Raw genomic sequence first — 17,081 nt, 5'->3', positions numbered from 1 at the left:
ATCTTTCGGCTCGTTTCTAATCTTCGCATTCTTTTTTGATACAATGTTGTATTTCCATTAGAGCTGATACAGCAAATGCTTAAAAACAAACTAACAAAAAAAGCCCTTCAGACAAATCTATCCCCCCAGATAATTTTCTACCTACCGTATTTTCCCTGCACTACTGCTGTCTTCATCACTGACACTCACATGGTTTCTCAAATTCTATCATCTAGATCTGCCTTTGACATCTTCCCTTTTTCCTTTTTAACACTGGCAATGCTTGAAGACTTTGCATAAGTGTAGCTATATTAACAGGAATAAAATATTGATAGCAAAAACTTTTAATTGTGACATAATTTCACATAGGCGCAGAAAAAACAGCTAAGTGCCCAAAATTCCTTCGGGTCAATGTAAACCATTTATTTCCAATATATATCAATCAAACATTCCTAAATGGCAATATTTCCATTAATTAGTCCTATTAACCAGAAAGTCTTAAAATATTTAAATGAGAAATTCATGAAACACATAGCAAGTTTTCTGAAAATATACAAAAAACCTGTATACAAAATTTCTTCAATTTTTAGTTATATTACTACCTTCCTGATCAACAGTGACATGTTTCACAGACTTCTGTGGAATTAAAAACATTAAGACCCCTTAGTCTCAGCAATGAACCCCTGCAGAAGTGTTTTTCCTGTTTATAAATACAACGATAATTACAACTACTTCTTGTAGCCATCTGCAGCACTTCTGCTGTCTTTAAAAGACAGCATAAGACAACACAAACCACCCCAAAATCACCAATTCTTACTTATGTGTTTTCAAGGTGTAGTTTTTCTGTAATAGCACAAAACAGTATTTGTTGTGACAGAGGAAAAGAGTAATTATTACTCTAACTACTTCAAAACTCACCACCATAATTAAGTGACTTTTTGGGAAATTTTAGGTGGATAGAAATTAAAGCAGCCTGTAGTAACTTTAACAGATGTCACCAGTTAGAAGAACTGAGACTAAAAGTAAAGTCTGAGTAAAACCAAAGTTCAGTTACTTTAATTTCTGCTTCTTCCTTGCCTGAAACTCTTCGGTTTTATTTTTGACAGATTTTATTAGCATTGATAAGGCAGGGTCTATGGTCTTCTTGGCAACCTCTCCTTTCTTTGCCATCTTGTTCTCCTGCCCCTTGCTTGCCTCCTTGAGATCTTGCTCCTTTTCTTCTCTTCGGCGAGCTTTCTCTTCCAAGATCTTTTCTACTGCTTTTGTCTTCTTGAAATTTGGATCTGAAGGATCCAAATTAAACAGGGGAGAAGTAAACATGGCTTGGAATCTTGTATCAGCAACATTTACCTGAAGCAGAAAAGGAATATTTATTTTAGGTAACTTTTTTCCACAATAGCAAAGCTTTTAAATATAAAAAAATATGAGCTGCCTAAGGATTCATAGCTCATGAGACTGTTCACTCTTCCTGGAACTGCTCCAGTCACAAAATTCCAGAGAGCCAGAAGACACTACTGGTAAAACAGACAAGTGAATGCTTGTGCAAATCCTGTATATGCCTCTATTGGCAGACCTATGAAAGATTTGATCAGAGAACTGACCAGGAAGCAGTGAATAACAGTCAGAACACACATACCAATGAGTAATTTTAGGCAATGAGTTGTACAAGGCCTTACATAAACAACGTCTTGTTATCTGACACACAGTTTGAGTCTGTTCCCTTCAACACTGTATCAGAATATTTCTTGCTTTTTGAAAACAGCCTGTAACTCCCTAAACATGTAGATCTAGCTCTTGTCCTTCAGATGGAGAAGGATATAGAAGCAGTGAATTTGCCCTGAACATAATTGATACTAACAAAGTTTCTAGCCAAGCCTCAAAATCATTACCTGGAAGTCATCTTCTACTAATTCTTTCTTCTTCATTAAAAGTTTCTTTTTCTTCTTGCTCAAATTCTGTTGTTCCACTATCTTTTTATAATTAAAATGTTTCCTAGCTTCATCTTCATCATCCATCATAAGTAGGGCCATTTCAGCCTGTTATGAAATAAGAAAGTCCATGTGCACAATTAAATTAAATTTCCTATGAAAAATACAGCATCCTGTTTATAAAGTCTGTAGGAGTCTACATATACATAAATGCATTGAAATAAGGTTGTCAGGGCAGTATTACTTCATCCATAACAACGTTCTTCTAACATTTTGAGGTGTAATATTAAATACAATAGTTTATTTCCTTTTTATTAGATATACAATAAATGCAAATATTCATATTCAACTTTCAAACTAATATTCTAATCTGAAAATCATACACTAAGTTAGAAATCACAAATGGATGCAATTTCATATTGATATTTGTGTATTAAAATAAAATTTAACATACATGAATTGAATATATTTATGTAGTGAAATTGTTCTGAGAAAGAATGTAATGCAAACATGCAATAGCAAACAATTTGGTCCTCAAGGTTAAAAGTCTACAGGCCAAGGTTTGAACACAGAGATGTTTCACACAGTGCTGATGTTGGAAGCACACGTTCAGCACTGCCCACCACCCAAACATCCTGGGACAGCTTTAAAGCTACAGGGACTGTCAGCACAACCACTCGGGCTGCTGTGCCCGTACATTTCAGTGTTACCCAACTCTGCTGAGCTGTGTTCAGCTGTACTCTTCCAGACAGTTACTATGGCATAATCTTAAGACATTCATAGACCATCTACCATTCTTTCTGGGTATTTTTTTGCTCATAATTAAAAACTATGCAGTTTTATTGTATTGCCATCCTATGGAATTCAGTAGTTGTACTCAAACGCCTAACAAATGTTTGCAGAATACAGGCAATGCAGCATCTGCAGTTCTTAACATTTTGAAACACTTTACCTTCTGTTTTTCAGCTTCATCTTCATCTTCTGAGGTACTTTCAACCGATCCTGGCTTCTTCTTTACATCTAAGTGCAAATATAGGACATGAAGACATTTATTCAAGCTTGTGCATGAGAGCATAATTTACCTATGAAGAGAACCTCGAAGCGCTTATTGTAATTTAAGTGCATTTTCTTGTAATTACTGACTTGAGTGTCAGATGTGGAAAAAGGCTAAGAAGTTAGGAAAAAACAGTTAGACTTAAAGCAATAAAAAATGCTGTTTGTTCCATTTAAGAAGGCAGCAACATTCACAATGTCATAAACAGGTCAATAAAAAAGAACAATTAGAAAAAACAGTTTTACTGTATTTCTCATAGAGCAGTAGAGACAAACACAGGCAAACATATGACATTACTCCACTCCCAGGGCATTTTAAAGAGAAATTGGTTTATATGCTCATAAATGTAATTGAAACATCCTGAAGTTCCCAAACTGTTAATTCTTTCTACTTAAGTAGACAATGTAGTAAATACTTTAGAGTAAATAGGAAATTTGTCTCTCTTCTCTGTATCCAGTATGCATCCAGTATACAAGTCTGCCAGCTGAATAAGAATTTATCAGTAAAAAAGAAAAGTTTTCAGTATTTATATGCAAATCTTGAAGACCATATTGTGCTGTTAGCCATGCTAGAGCAAAAATCCCTTGCGAGAAGGACCTGAACAGAAACGAAAATATGACCGACTTTGTTCAGACTGAGTATTCTCCTGATGAAGATCTTTTACTCTCTTAGAATTTACTTTAGATAGACAGTCCTGATTAGACAGACATAATGAATAGTAACAGCATAAGACACTAATCAGACATAACTTTTAAGGAAAACAGACCTGTTTATAAATCCTACAAAATCACATTATTCTCTCTGGAATACCTGTAGACTTCGATCAAGGAGGAGCAGGAAAAGCAGAAGGTTTCCTGACCCAAACTACATACTCTGACCTTTGAGCTTGGAATTACATTCCCAGGCAATTTATTACAGTCCACTGGGGGTATTCTTAAGGAAGATATTTGGCTCCATTTTGTTAAGCCAGATTTGTAGTCAGACTAGAAATACAAACATGCCAGAAAAATGTCAAGTTATATCTCTAAGTATACTCTGGAACAGGACAGACTTCTTGAATAACATTTCTTCTCCCTTGACTATTCTCTTCACTACTTCTAAATGGATTCCAAGCTGGAAATGGATTTCCAGAAGAAAAAAAAAACACCACCACCAAAAAATCAACTATCCAGATGGGCAACATCATCAGCTCAAGAACTGAGCTATTGATTTAGTAGGTCCAGAAAACGTGCAGGAAAATCAGATTCTGATATAATATTGTTCCATAACCTACACCATTTCTGCTAGTGTGTAGAAGGGAGAAATTAATGTCTCGGGTAAGACTTGAACAACTATGAAATCTTTTGTACCCTCCCAGAACTGGCTGAACTACAGTTCTGCTACGCAGAAGTGAGAGCTGCCACCAGCCAGTGAGAAAAGCTTCTTGTCTCTGCTGCAATCCTGCCTCAAGGTGCCACTCAGCTCTTTCTCAGCTCAAGTTTAGTTTGCAACGTTCATTCTGCACATCGATGGAGACACTGAGACTTCAGATCCAGAGACCAACCCCAGACCAAAGATTCCTCTCACAAGAACCCTTATCTGCCTTACTCAGAAGCTTGAAAGTCAGCCTCAAAAGCCCTGTAAAGACACACAGTACATGAATCAGTGATACAGCTAAGACCTTTATCTTCCAAGTACAGGCTCTACAAATATACTCAGATTTTGCTGTTAACCTCTGATGTCTCCACAGTCAGACTGCTACCTTCAAGCATTAAAAAGCCATCAATTCCTACATGTATCATAAATTAGATTATGAGAAGGCATCAAATGGTTTGGAACATATAGGAGTTATAATAATGTGTAATGGGCCCTTTTCCTCAAAGAGAGATCAATAGAAACTATGTTTAATAGTCTAAAGCATTTGGAAACTATTTGGTCATCTCTGAAAGCAGGACATTGGTCTTATGTTAATAAGTGATTAAACTATTCAGCTATTATCTTCCAACTGTTTAAGCTACAGAAGTCATTCTGTCCCACACAAACCTTTACTGAGACCTCATGGAAATAGATGCAGAGTGACTGAAACTGGCCAAGCCAAATGGAAGTTTTGCAACACTTTTTAAAACAATAGGTGCAATGTAAACTGAAAGTGACAAAATTATTTCTTTCTAGACAATATCAAATGAGAATCAGGCTTCTGAAATGCAACATCAGGGTTCATACACATGCAGCATTTTACACAGTAGCCTGTGCTCCTATTGAAAAGTCACACAGGGATCATGGCTGTATGAAACCTTTGGTCAAAGCAAGCACTGTCAGGAATTTCAGACATGCCAGTTTGCACACACCTGACCCTGCACAGACACTCTGGGCACAGCAGGGAGAGAGAATTTGCTCTACCTTGCCTCTCCCAGGAGGAGGCATCCACAGTGAAAGAATCATTGCCTGCTTTACAAACAGTTTTCAGGAACAAACCAAACCAAATGAATACAGGCTTGAGAGGTCTTCCCATAATTTCCAGTTTTCCTTTCACAGCATTCAGATTTGTTAGACCCTTTGTTCAACAGCTTCTTACACTCTTACTTCCCTTCAATGATCTCAGCTTGTCAAAAGCTAACTTAGAGAAGACCCATACATGTTAGTCAACCAACTGGTGACTGCACAAACTGCACAGTTTCTGCACTGGTGCACCCCAGCCTGCAAACATACCCTGTCATATGCTTTTTCAGCACAATCTAAGATCACCTGACAGTCAGATTAAAGGAGAAATGTCAATCTTTCATGGGAATTGTGGAAGGCTCATCAAAAATTAAAGTCATTCAAGTGATTGCTGCCTGTACCCTAAATGCAAAGGTGGCAGAGGTAGAGCCTAGTTCAAAGAAGACTGCAACCCTTTTTCCCCAAGTGGATAAGCTGCACTTAGAAACAACCTCAGCCATGAGGCAGAGTGTGTTCTGGGTAAACCTGGTGAAAGCCAGACAAAGCTGTGCTGTGTGGTGATTAAAATGTCAACTGGCTTGCAGCCAGCCATGGTACTCTCCCTTTACAACTTCTCCAGGGTTAGCCATGTTCTGTTTTCCTCCTCTATCTTAGTAGCTTTATCAGGAATCTTGCAGACAACAGCTTCACTTTCTTACCCTTTATGTCTTTTTTACTATCCCCAGAGACACCATGCACACTAAAAACCTGTCCTCTAAACTATAGACAGGAAGGCTTAAGACTCTGCAGATGTAACCCTTCTCTGCTGAGCCCCTCTGTGACACACAGAACTTCTTACACCATACAGGAGAAAACATTTTTTTATCAGAGATTTCACACAGAACGTTGAAATAGCAAACATCAGAATAAGAGTACCTACATAATCTCCCTAGTTAAGAAAAAGGTGGTGGTAGAAGGAATGGCATCTTTACAATGAATCCTGAAATAACCTACACACAAATGACCAGGACAGCATGGCAGAAAACATCATTGCATGCCACCCTCAGCTGTGGTATTTTCCATAAAACATGGATAGGACTCACTCTACTGTTCTGTACTTCAGACTATTAAGACATATACCTAAGCATGTTAAGACACAAAGAAATACAGGTTTTGTTTAGTAATTACTTACTTTCTCCTAATATTTTTAACCAGCAAAATCGTACTAGAAATAAATTTGCCATTATCACAGCAAAAACTAGCTTAAACATCAGACTAAAAATGCATCCTAAAAAGGTATCCTAAAAACCTAAACTGGACAAGTTGTTTCCTAAAATATTACATTTTGCTGTTTGGCTTTCTAAGCCAAACTTTAGCTTTCTAAGCTATTAAGAAACTGTATCGAGAAAGAGAAAAGAAAATTGATTTCTTCTGAAAGATAACTTTGTTTATGATGCAAATATATTTGACATGTATGTAACTGACCCAAGCTTCAAAGGGACCCATACATATCTGGCTCCTCCTCTATAAAAGTAAACAGGCTTTGAAGGAAATGAAGTTTGTTACCTGGAATTTTTAGAGGAGCAAATGGTCAGCTTGTTTTTAATAGCCATCCCCAGAAACTGGCTAAATAATGGTCTCTGATGAAAGCCAAGAGAACAATGTCCCCTACATATCACAATATGCATCGCTGGACAAGATCAGCATCTTTATTTTGTTCTGAACATGCTATCTCTGCACTTGCTCTAGCCTGACTGTTTCTAAAGCTCATTATTTAAATAAAGGGCAAATTTATTCTAGAAGCCACCTGTGTTGACCCACCTGTTTTCTCTAGTTCTTCAGCAAAATACGGGTCATTGAGATCAACATCAGATGGAAGTTCATCTTCACTCTGTTCTCTCTCAGCAGCAGCCTGTAACAAAGCACAAACTTTATTTCAATCAACATATAAACTATGACTTAAGTTGCACTGGAATTAGATGCTCCTCCTGTTAGTAACTGTGAAGATAAAAACTAAAATACTATATACTGAACATTATAAAACTAGAATACACTAAAAAAGTGCTAGTGAAGACAAATAATTTAAAATCTGTTTCATGGATTGAAAGCTTTTTGTGTACCTTAGAAAGGATTATCTACATATTATGAGGATATTTATTAGATGGACCCACAAACTCTGATTCATTAGCTAACCACACCAACAAATTGCAGGATGACAGCATATTAGGTCCTTACTTTCTGTTCCACCAAAACTCTGCTGGGGGAAAACCTGAGCAACGTGCTTCATTTTGCACTCTGAAACTCAAAAAGAGCGAGTTTGAACTTAAAAGAGCAAATGGTATTACTGGAAGTATTGTGTTGTACACCTTGCCTCTTGACTTATTTATCAGCCTGAACAAGAATATTCCACTAGCAGAAGCTGCTCAACATACTTATTCTATTCACAGCACTCTTTTTGTCAGCTTTAAGAAGTCACTCACCAAATGCCAGTTAAACCTACTGGAATGCACAGCCTAACTCAAGCTGTAGAGATTACTTTCAAAAACATTACTGATACTGCAGCATTAATTATATTCAGAGTAATTTAAGGGAGCTAGATTCAGTATGCCACATGCTTTTTTTTTCCCTAGAACATGCATAAACATTTCATTTATCTGCCCATTTCTGCACATTACCACCACAGGAGGCAGCTACTTCACAATTACATTCTGCTTGGGGAAAAATGAAGCGACAGCAATTTTCATATTATTATAGAACCATTTTGTTACCTACACTGAGGACTATTTACCAAATGTGCTCCTGCAATTTGAAATCTGAATAGTTCTTCATGGCTATTAATGCTTTGCCATCACAGCTCTGGGAAACAAGTCTATGTTATTTTAGGCCAAAAATTTCCAAAACTACAATTATCATTATCATAACAACTTTCAACTGACATACATACAGTAGGAAAACGACTCTTGCTAATGCATTCAAAAACAAATTAAAACCCAGCTGTTATTATAATGACTCATGTATCTTTAAAGCAGCACAGGCAGATATTTTGTGTATGCATATGTATGATCAGTAGTATCCTGAACGTCCTTTTGCTCTGTAAGGTCCATCAGGCATTCTCAGTCACTCCACATGAGTGACCACTGTATGTTCTACCCTGAAAATAGTACTGCAAGGGATACTGTTTTGTATTTTGTTGATCCAAAACAAACAATAACAGGAACTTAAGAAAACAAACATACAACTCCTCCCCCAAATGGCCAATGCAAACGTTACCTTTCTCTTTTTTTTAAGAATTCTTTTTTCTTTCCTCTTCTCTAGATATTTTTGCCATGGAGTTAGGTTATCCTTTCCTTCCAACTTGTTTTTGACCATTTCTTCAGCAGTTTCTTTGAGGCCTAGAATAAGAACAGTAAGTTGAAGAAATGAGAATAACTGATTTTTTTTTTTTTTTTTTTTTTTAAACATCAGCTGATTGTACAGTCCTTTGTAAAAGAATAATCTGTTTTTTCTTTATCAAGTCTGTGGGAACAACATAAATACTGCTTAAAACACCATCGTTACAAATAAGATCACTTTACAGGATGTGCTTTTCCAAATAAAACACTCCTGCAGTAATCAACTGTACAGGAGTCAGAAGAAGAGTTTGCTTGTATGATTTCTGATTCCAAGAAACTCTTGCTACTCCTCAGAAAGTACACACAGTATGACAGTACACTCCTGGTATGACAGTAAACCTAGACTCAGATTCAATGTTTAAGTATTTAATTATTTAATCTTTAAAATTTTTGTTGTTGTTGTTTTGTTTTGTTTTAAAAAGTGTTTGTTAACAAGAAGCAGTGATTAAGGATGTAGACCTCTTGAAACATATCTGCCTCTCAAAGAAACAAAAAATACGTTTTCTTCTGTCACCGATTACCAGTTCAAATTGCAATAACTCAAGAATAAAAAAAAAAGAAACATCAAGAGAAATAAACCATCCTCTTATTTGGTTAGCACACCAACTTACCAAATACTTTTTGCACTTAACAGCATTGTGAACTGAAAGATCAAAGGAGAAGAGTACCACTCTCTCTCACCAGATTTAGTGAGGAACTGTAACTATGAGACCATTATCTCAGATCTGCACCTCTTGCATATCCTTTTGTTACAGGTACGCTGTAAGAGGAGCCCTCAAGTTTGTATTTCCTGACCTGTCAACAGCTGGGAAAGGTGGCTACACACTTTGCTGAAGGAAATTTCCTCTTTCCTTTCAGAGCATGACAGTTTTCCAAGAATCCTAGAAAAATAAACCCCATAGAAATGCAACATATTTGGCTCTAAATGATTCTTGCATATCAGGATTACACAGTTAAGTTTGGACGTGTTAATTAGGTTTATGTTAAATTCCATCATTTCACCCAGGCTGCCACTGTTTCAATGCCTACCACTCGAAGGCACATGTACAAATATGTCCTAACCCTTTGTAAATATGCATTCTGATAGATTCTCATCACAACTATATTTTACCTTTTCCAAAAGATCTTAACATTTGACCTATAGACCATGAACATTATGCAAATATTTCGTGTTACTGCTCAACATATAGCTAAGTTACTGAACAAAATAATAATGTACAGCAAAATTACCAAACATAATTGAACACTATTCTAGAAACAGAATGGAATTTTCTATACTATGTAGCATTACAGTATTCAATGGTGTATAAACATCACCTTAAAAAAGAATTAAATAAATGAAGCACCCCTGCTTGAGAGCTCGAATATTTAAATCTAGAATAAGCACTTTATAGAAAAGCAATCTTCATTTTTTGGTGAAAAATTCCATACCCATCAGGAATGCTTTTTTTCATCAGTCTTTACATCATAGTATTTGAATGCTGTGAAGACAAATACTGATTTCAGATGAAGCTTATACACTTCCAACACCTTCTTCACAAGACTGTTGCTTGCAAACCAAGATGTCATGATGTAAAGAGATGAACTGACTTGCCTTGCAATACACTGGAGCAGAATTCAATGGCAGGAAGACAGAATCCACTTCCCTAGCAGGAGGTAACAGCCTGAGCAATCAAATATTTTTCTCCTACCTGCAATTCCTTGTTTCATTCACTACACTTGTTTTTTAACTTCTGTAACAAATGAGTCAAGTATCCTATAGTTAACATCCTCTTTCACAACATGACTGATAGATTTTGGGACCATGCAAGAATCTTGTTTCTGCTTTCCCCTCCAAGTCCAATATTCACTGACTCTTACTGGAGCAGAATTCAATGGCAGGAAGACAGAATCCACTTCCCTGGCAGGAGGTAACAGCCTGAGAAATCAAATATTTTTCTCCTACCTGCAATTCCTTGTTTCATTCACTACACTTGTTTTTTAACTTCTGTAACAAATGAGTCAAGTATCCTATAGTTAACATCCTCTTTCACAACATGACTGATGGATAGATTTTGGGACCATGCAGGAATCTTGTTTCTGCTTTCCCCTTCACGTCCAATATTTGCTGACTCTTCCCCAATTCTACTTGTTCTAATTGTCTCTCTTCAGCATTCCCTTCTTAGCAGCCCAGCCCAGCCCAGCCCTCACCTAACCAACTGCCACTCTCCCATCCCTCATACCAGTTATATTGCTTGGAAATCCTACTCGGATCTCTCCAGATGTCCTAGACTAGATCCCATTCTTCCTCCCAACTCCCAGGTTTCTCAGCTGGCCAGTCCCCACTCCTCATCATTCCTTCCAGCACTCCTCAGCAGTGAGGAACCAAGAACAGTGTTCATAATGGAAAAAATGGGCAGCTTTCATGGACAGTCCTGCCCGTCCTCAGAAAAGCAGGCAGAACATTCTTCTGAAAAACTGCAAACACCAAGTCCTCTTCTTGTGTTTGTTGACACTCCAAAAATAATTCAGAGGCTGGAGAGCTGGTTACAACATGTCTGAGACATGAAGTGTGGACAAGATCTAAAAATCATATTAAAACACATCTTATAGGAACAAAAGGGTCGAGCAAAAAAAGATAAAACATCCTTCTACTATCCTGGAAAGAAGCCAGAATTAACATTAAATGGCAAACTGTTACAGCAACAAAAATTGGGTAGTAAACCAGCAAACAAATGCACACTCATGATACAGGAAGCATATTGTATATGTTCACTAAAACCACTAGGATGGTTCATCCTAGAAACTGAAATAGTATTACTTTGGATATTATTTTGCAGTCCCTTTGTGAAAAAAAAAAAACTTACTGGTCAGGTTGCAACCTTGTAGATTCTCTCTAAAGAGAGTAAATACTTGATTTAAAAAAATATATGTCACAACTCCAGAAAAAGAGACCAAAAATCTCAAAGGAGGTTACAAGATTTCTGATTTATTTGCCTGGAAAATGGAATCATTTGATCCATCTGGCAGAGAAGGACTTGGAAGAAAATCCAAGCCCTTTCTTGTGGTATTTGGCAGGCTCATGAAAGGCATTCGAGTTTCTCCACAGATTAGAATGGCTCAGAAACTACTGTCCAGACCACTTCCCGAGAAGAAGAGTGTATTTAAGTGGTCAAAAGGCTTTTGATTGCAGAAGGGGAAAGGAATTGTCTGCTTTAGGTAGAATTGTTAACTGCTCATAGAAAAGGGTAATTTATACCTTTATCAACATAATTTTTTTTTTTTTTTTTTTTTAGAATCAATGAATCACACTAGTTTTATTTACTTCACAAATGAAAACCAAGAAAGGAAGGGAAAAAGGTCATCTATATTAGCATACAACTGAATCATACCTGAGCTAAAGGATTAAATGTGTGACAGACAGTACAACTATAATATATTCAATAGTATATTGCTTCCCATGCTGGTGGGAGAGTGAGGGAGGGTGAACAGGCCAGAATTTTTACTTCTCTAAACACTTAATTTTGAAAGTTTTTGGAAGTTTAACAGCATGCAACTGTCACAATAATCAGAAACTAAGAAGGTACTTCTTCATTCTCACAAAATCTGAATGAGGAAGTTCATCTTGCATGTAGTGTCTTACCAGAGAAAAGAAACACCTTGTTGCAGGTAGCTAAAAGGAATGACAGAAAGAAATATTCTGATAACATGAGAATTTGTCGCCCCAAAGATAAGACTTTTTAGGTAAAGACAGCTTTCCTAACATAGTATAACTGCCTGAAAAACCCCACCACACTAAGCAGCTCAGATGTGAAGTGAGAGGAGCTGGAGTGCTGAGCCTGTGAGCAGCTGAGCACACAGTGCTTCGTGCTGCAAGAGGCAAGACTGCTTCAGTCAGAGGACACGCCATGCAAAGACAGAGACTGGGGTATCTCTTCCATATGAGCATTTCCGTGCTCCAGATTAGCTCCAACAACAGACAGTTGGGGTTTAGTATGCACTTTACAGGGACATGATTGCCTGCAATACTACTTCTGATGAAAACAAAGTTTAAAAGTTTACCTTTAAGCCCAGCTAAATATTCACATCTCATTCTTCCCAAAGGAAGAATTTTTAAGTCCAATCAAAAAAATAAAACAAAAAAAAAAAAGAACAACCAAAAAAACCCCCAAAACCTAAGTGAAGAACTGGCTGAATATGATAAAGAAATACAGTTATGGTCTTTTTCCTCTTCACCTTCTAAAGGGAGCTTTGGGAGCTGAATAAGGATGCACAGTAATTGTTGCTCAAATCAGATATGATTAATAAAACAGATGGATGCTTAAATATAACACTGATTTTGTGCCTAAAAGAAACAGACCAAAGAGAGCTGGAACTACATCTAATTTATTTTTGCTGGCACTGTGGTTTATTTAAAACGATTATGATTCAAGAATAACTGAATCATTCACAAAGTATGCTTTCTATAACCATGTGTAAATATTTGTGCCAAAACTCAAATTTTAAAATTAATTCAAATCTCTGCCTCTCAATTGAAAAGCTTCCTAAATTTAACTGCTGTAACTCTCTGTATATTACACACTTGGAAAAAGATTTTGCAATGAGCCAGGCAGATTAAGGCAGAGCTTGATAATAAAAATGTTTCACCAGACATAAACTAGTTCTGAAAAATTAAGGAGTCTTTAGAGATGATAACAAAAACTGGGTTTGAATTCCCAGAATGCTCCAACTGAACATAATTAAATTGGTTTGGAATTTAAATAAGCACATTTGTTCAAGAAATAATAACATAATAACTAATGTACTTCTCTCCTGTAAGAAAGCACAGCCTCAACTGTGTATATATTGCCAGAGCTGTAAACTACTGTTCAGCATATGCTGACTATGCTCCACCATAAAATAAACTATTTTTTAACAAAAAAAATTTTAATATCTCCCTTTCAGGTGTTTTATATGAGCAGATCTGACCAGCACAGAGATCTGACTGACTCTAGACTAAGTCAGTCATGTTTATCAGGATAGGGTTTTTTTGTTTGGTTTGGTCTTTTTTCCTCATCCCTCTCTCAAAAGAGATGAGGATATAAAAAAAGGGTCCTAGGAACCCTACAAGAAGGTGCAGTAAGGAAAGGACTGGAATAGATAGAATAGAGAACAAATTAATTTTCTAAAGTCCAGTTCCACTGCTAAGGAACAGGATTCTATCTCTGCTGCAGTTCCTATATGCTAATACAGGATTCCATCTCTGTTGCAGCTCCTATATGCTAATAAACTATGCAAGGCACAGTTTTAAGAGGCAGTCTTTCAGAAAACTTCTTACTCTTCCTATGTGAGAGACACTAAAGAGTTTCCTTTTGTCTCCCTCAAAACAATTTTCCATCTTCTCCAGTGAATGCTTTGCTCTAGCTTCTTAACTACATCCCCACATCACATTGCTTCAACTTTTATAATTTGCAGAAATTCATTCATAGAATTTGCACACTTCTTTGGAAGACAGACTGTATAACAGACATATAACACTATATGTGACTGTATAACAAAAGTAAAAAAAGCCAAATGTATTTTACAAGCTCACACAAAAAATGGGAGTTTTCCTGACAGTTTAAACAATGCCTGGGCTATATAAATACAGAACACATTGTTTTCACTGTGGTTTCCACCTTCAGTCTGAAAGGTGGCAACAAGAAAGCTTTGTAAAAATCTTATGATAGCTGCCTATTGAGGAAAACTCCTTTGCCCTGACTGCTCAGTGATACAATGAGTTAGTGCTACGCAGTGAGCAACATCGGGAAGACAAACACTGACACTCTGTGGACAGACGAAGTAAAACATGACAATACAGCTGGGGCAGGAAGCACTTGTCCTGTCACACACAACACCTGCTTTCTCTACAGTTTGAGGAGAATTCATGCCAGAAATTAGTGGATTATATAAGCGTTACTGAAAACACACCATGCTTTTTCATGTCAGTGCATACTTTGGAACAGGGATCTTGTCAAGAACTAAGAATAAAAACAATTCACTGAAAAAATTCAGTAAATCAGTACAGACCAGAACAAGATTTAAAAAGCAAGTATTTATATTCTGCAGAAGTTACCCATGTGAATTCAGAGTAATATTAGTGTAAATAATATAATTAGACATGCATTCCTAGCTGGAATTTAAGCCATCAGTGGTGAGGAGGCTGGATTCTAGCACATCTCTGGTCTCAGTGTTTACAGTAACAGATCAGGTTGTGTCCTTATGTGGCCAGCAGTCCTACACCTGCTGAGCCAATGCAGCACCTTGCTGCCCCCAAAAAGGGATAGCCACATGTCCCTAGTCTTTGGACTTCATAATTCAGCCCTCTGAGCCCTCAACAAATGCTTCCATTTGCCAATCTGACTTGCTGACTCAGAGGGAAAGACATGGATTTTCTTCTTTTCCAGAGTAGTTCTGTCATTTCAGTGACTGCAATTCACTAATTGATTCACTCTTAAGCTTGCAAAGAGATCTAGCAAGTGCCAGGAGTGGTACAGGCAATGAGAACGAGCTCTGGGCCAGACTCAAGGAGGAGAGGCCACAGTGAAGACCTGTCGCTTTGTGGATGTAGCAAGATGTTGAACAGGCTCCTTACACCTCAGGGAAAGCACATAGCCATGAACAAAACATAAAACCCACTCTGGATGTCTCTTCATCATAAAAGGAAAAAAATACACAGAGGTGTTCCGATCTCAGGACGAGTTCTACTGGGATTCTATATGGTCAAGTTATCTTTTTTTGATTTCCAGATGTCACTATCCCCCATCTTCTCTTCCTGGTAGCTTTCTTTCCCACAGAGCAGTCTCCTGGAAGGTCAGATTTCTCCCTTCTCTGTTTCCTTAAATCTTCAGCATTATGCAAGCAAGATCTTTGAACCATTCTCCCCTAATTTTATGCTATGTTACTAAATCATACTAGTTGTCATTTTTAAAAGCATAGGTATGTTTTATGACTCTATTGTGTATACATGAATTCTAGTCAAGAAAATAAATGAAGTGATGAAAAAAGGAAAAAAAAAAAAGCTACAAAGAAGCTTACAGCTGAGGGACTCAGTTCAGCCATAGTATTTCTTCTATTTCCCTCATTGTAATCCATCTGGATTTCCATTTATGGAAGAAAAAAGGTCAGTTTCTACTCCTATAAATCAAACACCTTACACTACATCCCTATTAATAGGCCAATAGTTTACATCCTCCAAGTTAGTGAAAGAAAAACATAAAGCTTACCTGGAACCCATTTAATCTCCATTCCTATATCCTTTTCTTCCTGTTTTTTCTCTTTTTCTTGGATACTTTGCAAAAGTTCTCTGTACTTGGCAATCTGCTCTTCATCATCTTTTTGGCTTTTCTTGGGTTTGTCATCTTCCACTTCATGAGGTACATCACCACCTAGAAAGAGAGAGTAAGGCTATCACAGAGAACCTCAAGAAAGTGATCAGTCGAAGTTAATGTTTAGGAAACACACCTAGGGCACATACATTGTATCTAAAATATTTTCACCTATTTTCCCCCCAAAGAGAAACTGGCTTTAGAATTCCTGTACTTAGATGAAACAAAAATAGTATCTGAAAAGACAGAAGAAAATTGTCTTTTTGTGCAGAATTTGTTCGAAGGAAATTACTTAAATGGACACAGCATCTTTTACTGCATTTTAAAACTATTAGTTTCAGAGTCCCTTACAGCAGAATAGCACCTAAATGTCAAAAACCAGTTCTGTAAAGCAGTTTAAAAATAAAAGTGCTACATTTTAAGTGAACCTTGCAGGATTCTGTAACAGACAGAATGATTCAGTGACTTGCTGAATTAACAAATGAGGCTAGACAAGAAGAGGAGTTTTTCATCCTTTTTTAACAGAAACAATTACAATGTCATTTACAATAAGCTTTTAAACAAATGTTTCAGAGAGAATATGCTTTTGAAGTGTTAAAGACACTACACCTCCTTGAAGTGTAGGAAGCTAGGTTTGGGGCAGAGTCCTTTTTTCTTCTTCTCTGGTTTAGCAGTGAAGTTGTGCTTCCTACAATACTGAGTGGCATGAACAGCATGACTGTTGTCTAGAAAGGCAGATCACAGTTGCAAGTTAACACAGTGTGACCTCTGGTCTTTGGCTAAAACTTAGGTCTCCTCTTGCACATCCCATTGCTGCAAGAAGCTGAGTGTTGGCTAGGAGCAGAAATCTTTACTGATGATAGAACCATAGTATTGTTTAGGTTGGAACAGACCTTCAAGATCATCCAAGTCCAACAGTAAACCCAAAACTGCCAAGCCACCACTGAACCAAGTCACTGAGCACCACATCTATCTGTGTCCTCCTTCCAGCCCTTCTTGGAGGTGG

General features: G+C 37.1%; 1 protein-coding gene across 1 annotated transcript; it reads right to left on the bottom strand.

Annotated features, from left to right (window-relative positions):
* Positions 1-1,020: 1,020 nt before the first annotated feature.
* Positions 1,021-16,135, bottom strand: LOC103771338 (ESF1 homolog; the record flags this gene model as incomplete). The annotated part of the gene is made up of 6 exons (XM_008938629.1): positions 1,021-1,329; positions 1,869-2,015; positions 2,860-2,927; positions 7,180-7,270; positions 8,629-8,750; positions 15,974-16,135. Coding segments are annotated over 6 exons (890 nt in total), but the record flags the coding sequence as incomplete, so codon positions are not given.
* Between the last annotated feature and the right edge of the window lie 946 nt (positions 16,136-17,081).

The sequence above is a fragment of the Merops nubicus genome, unplaced genomic scaffold (assembly GCF_000691845.1).
Source record: "Merops nubicus isolate BGI_N331 unplaced genomic scaffold, ASM69184v1 scaffold3424, whole genome shotgun sequence".
NCBI classification, from domain to species: Eukaryota; Metazoa; Chordata; class Aves; order Coraciiformes; family Meropidae; genus Merops; species Merops nubicus.
The sequence above is the reverse complement of the archived record's forward strand: the minus strand, read 5'-3'. Positions and strand labels throughout refer to the sequence as shown.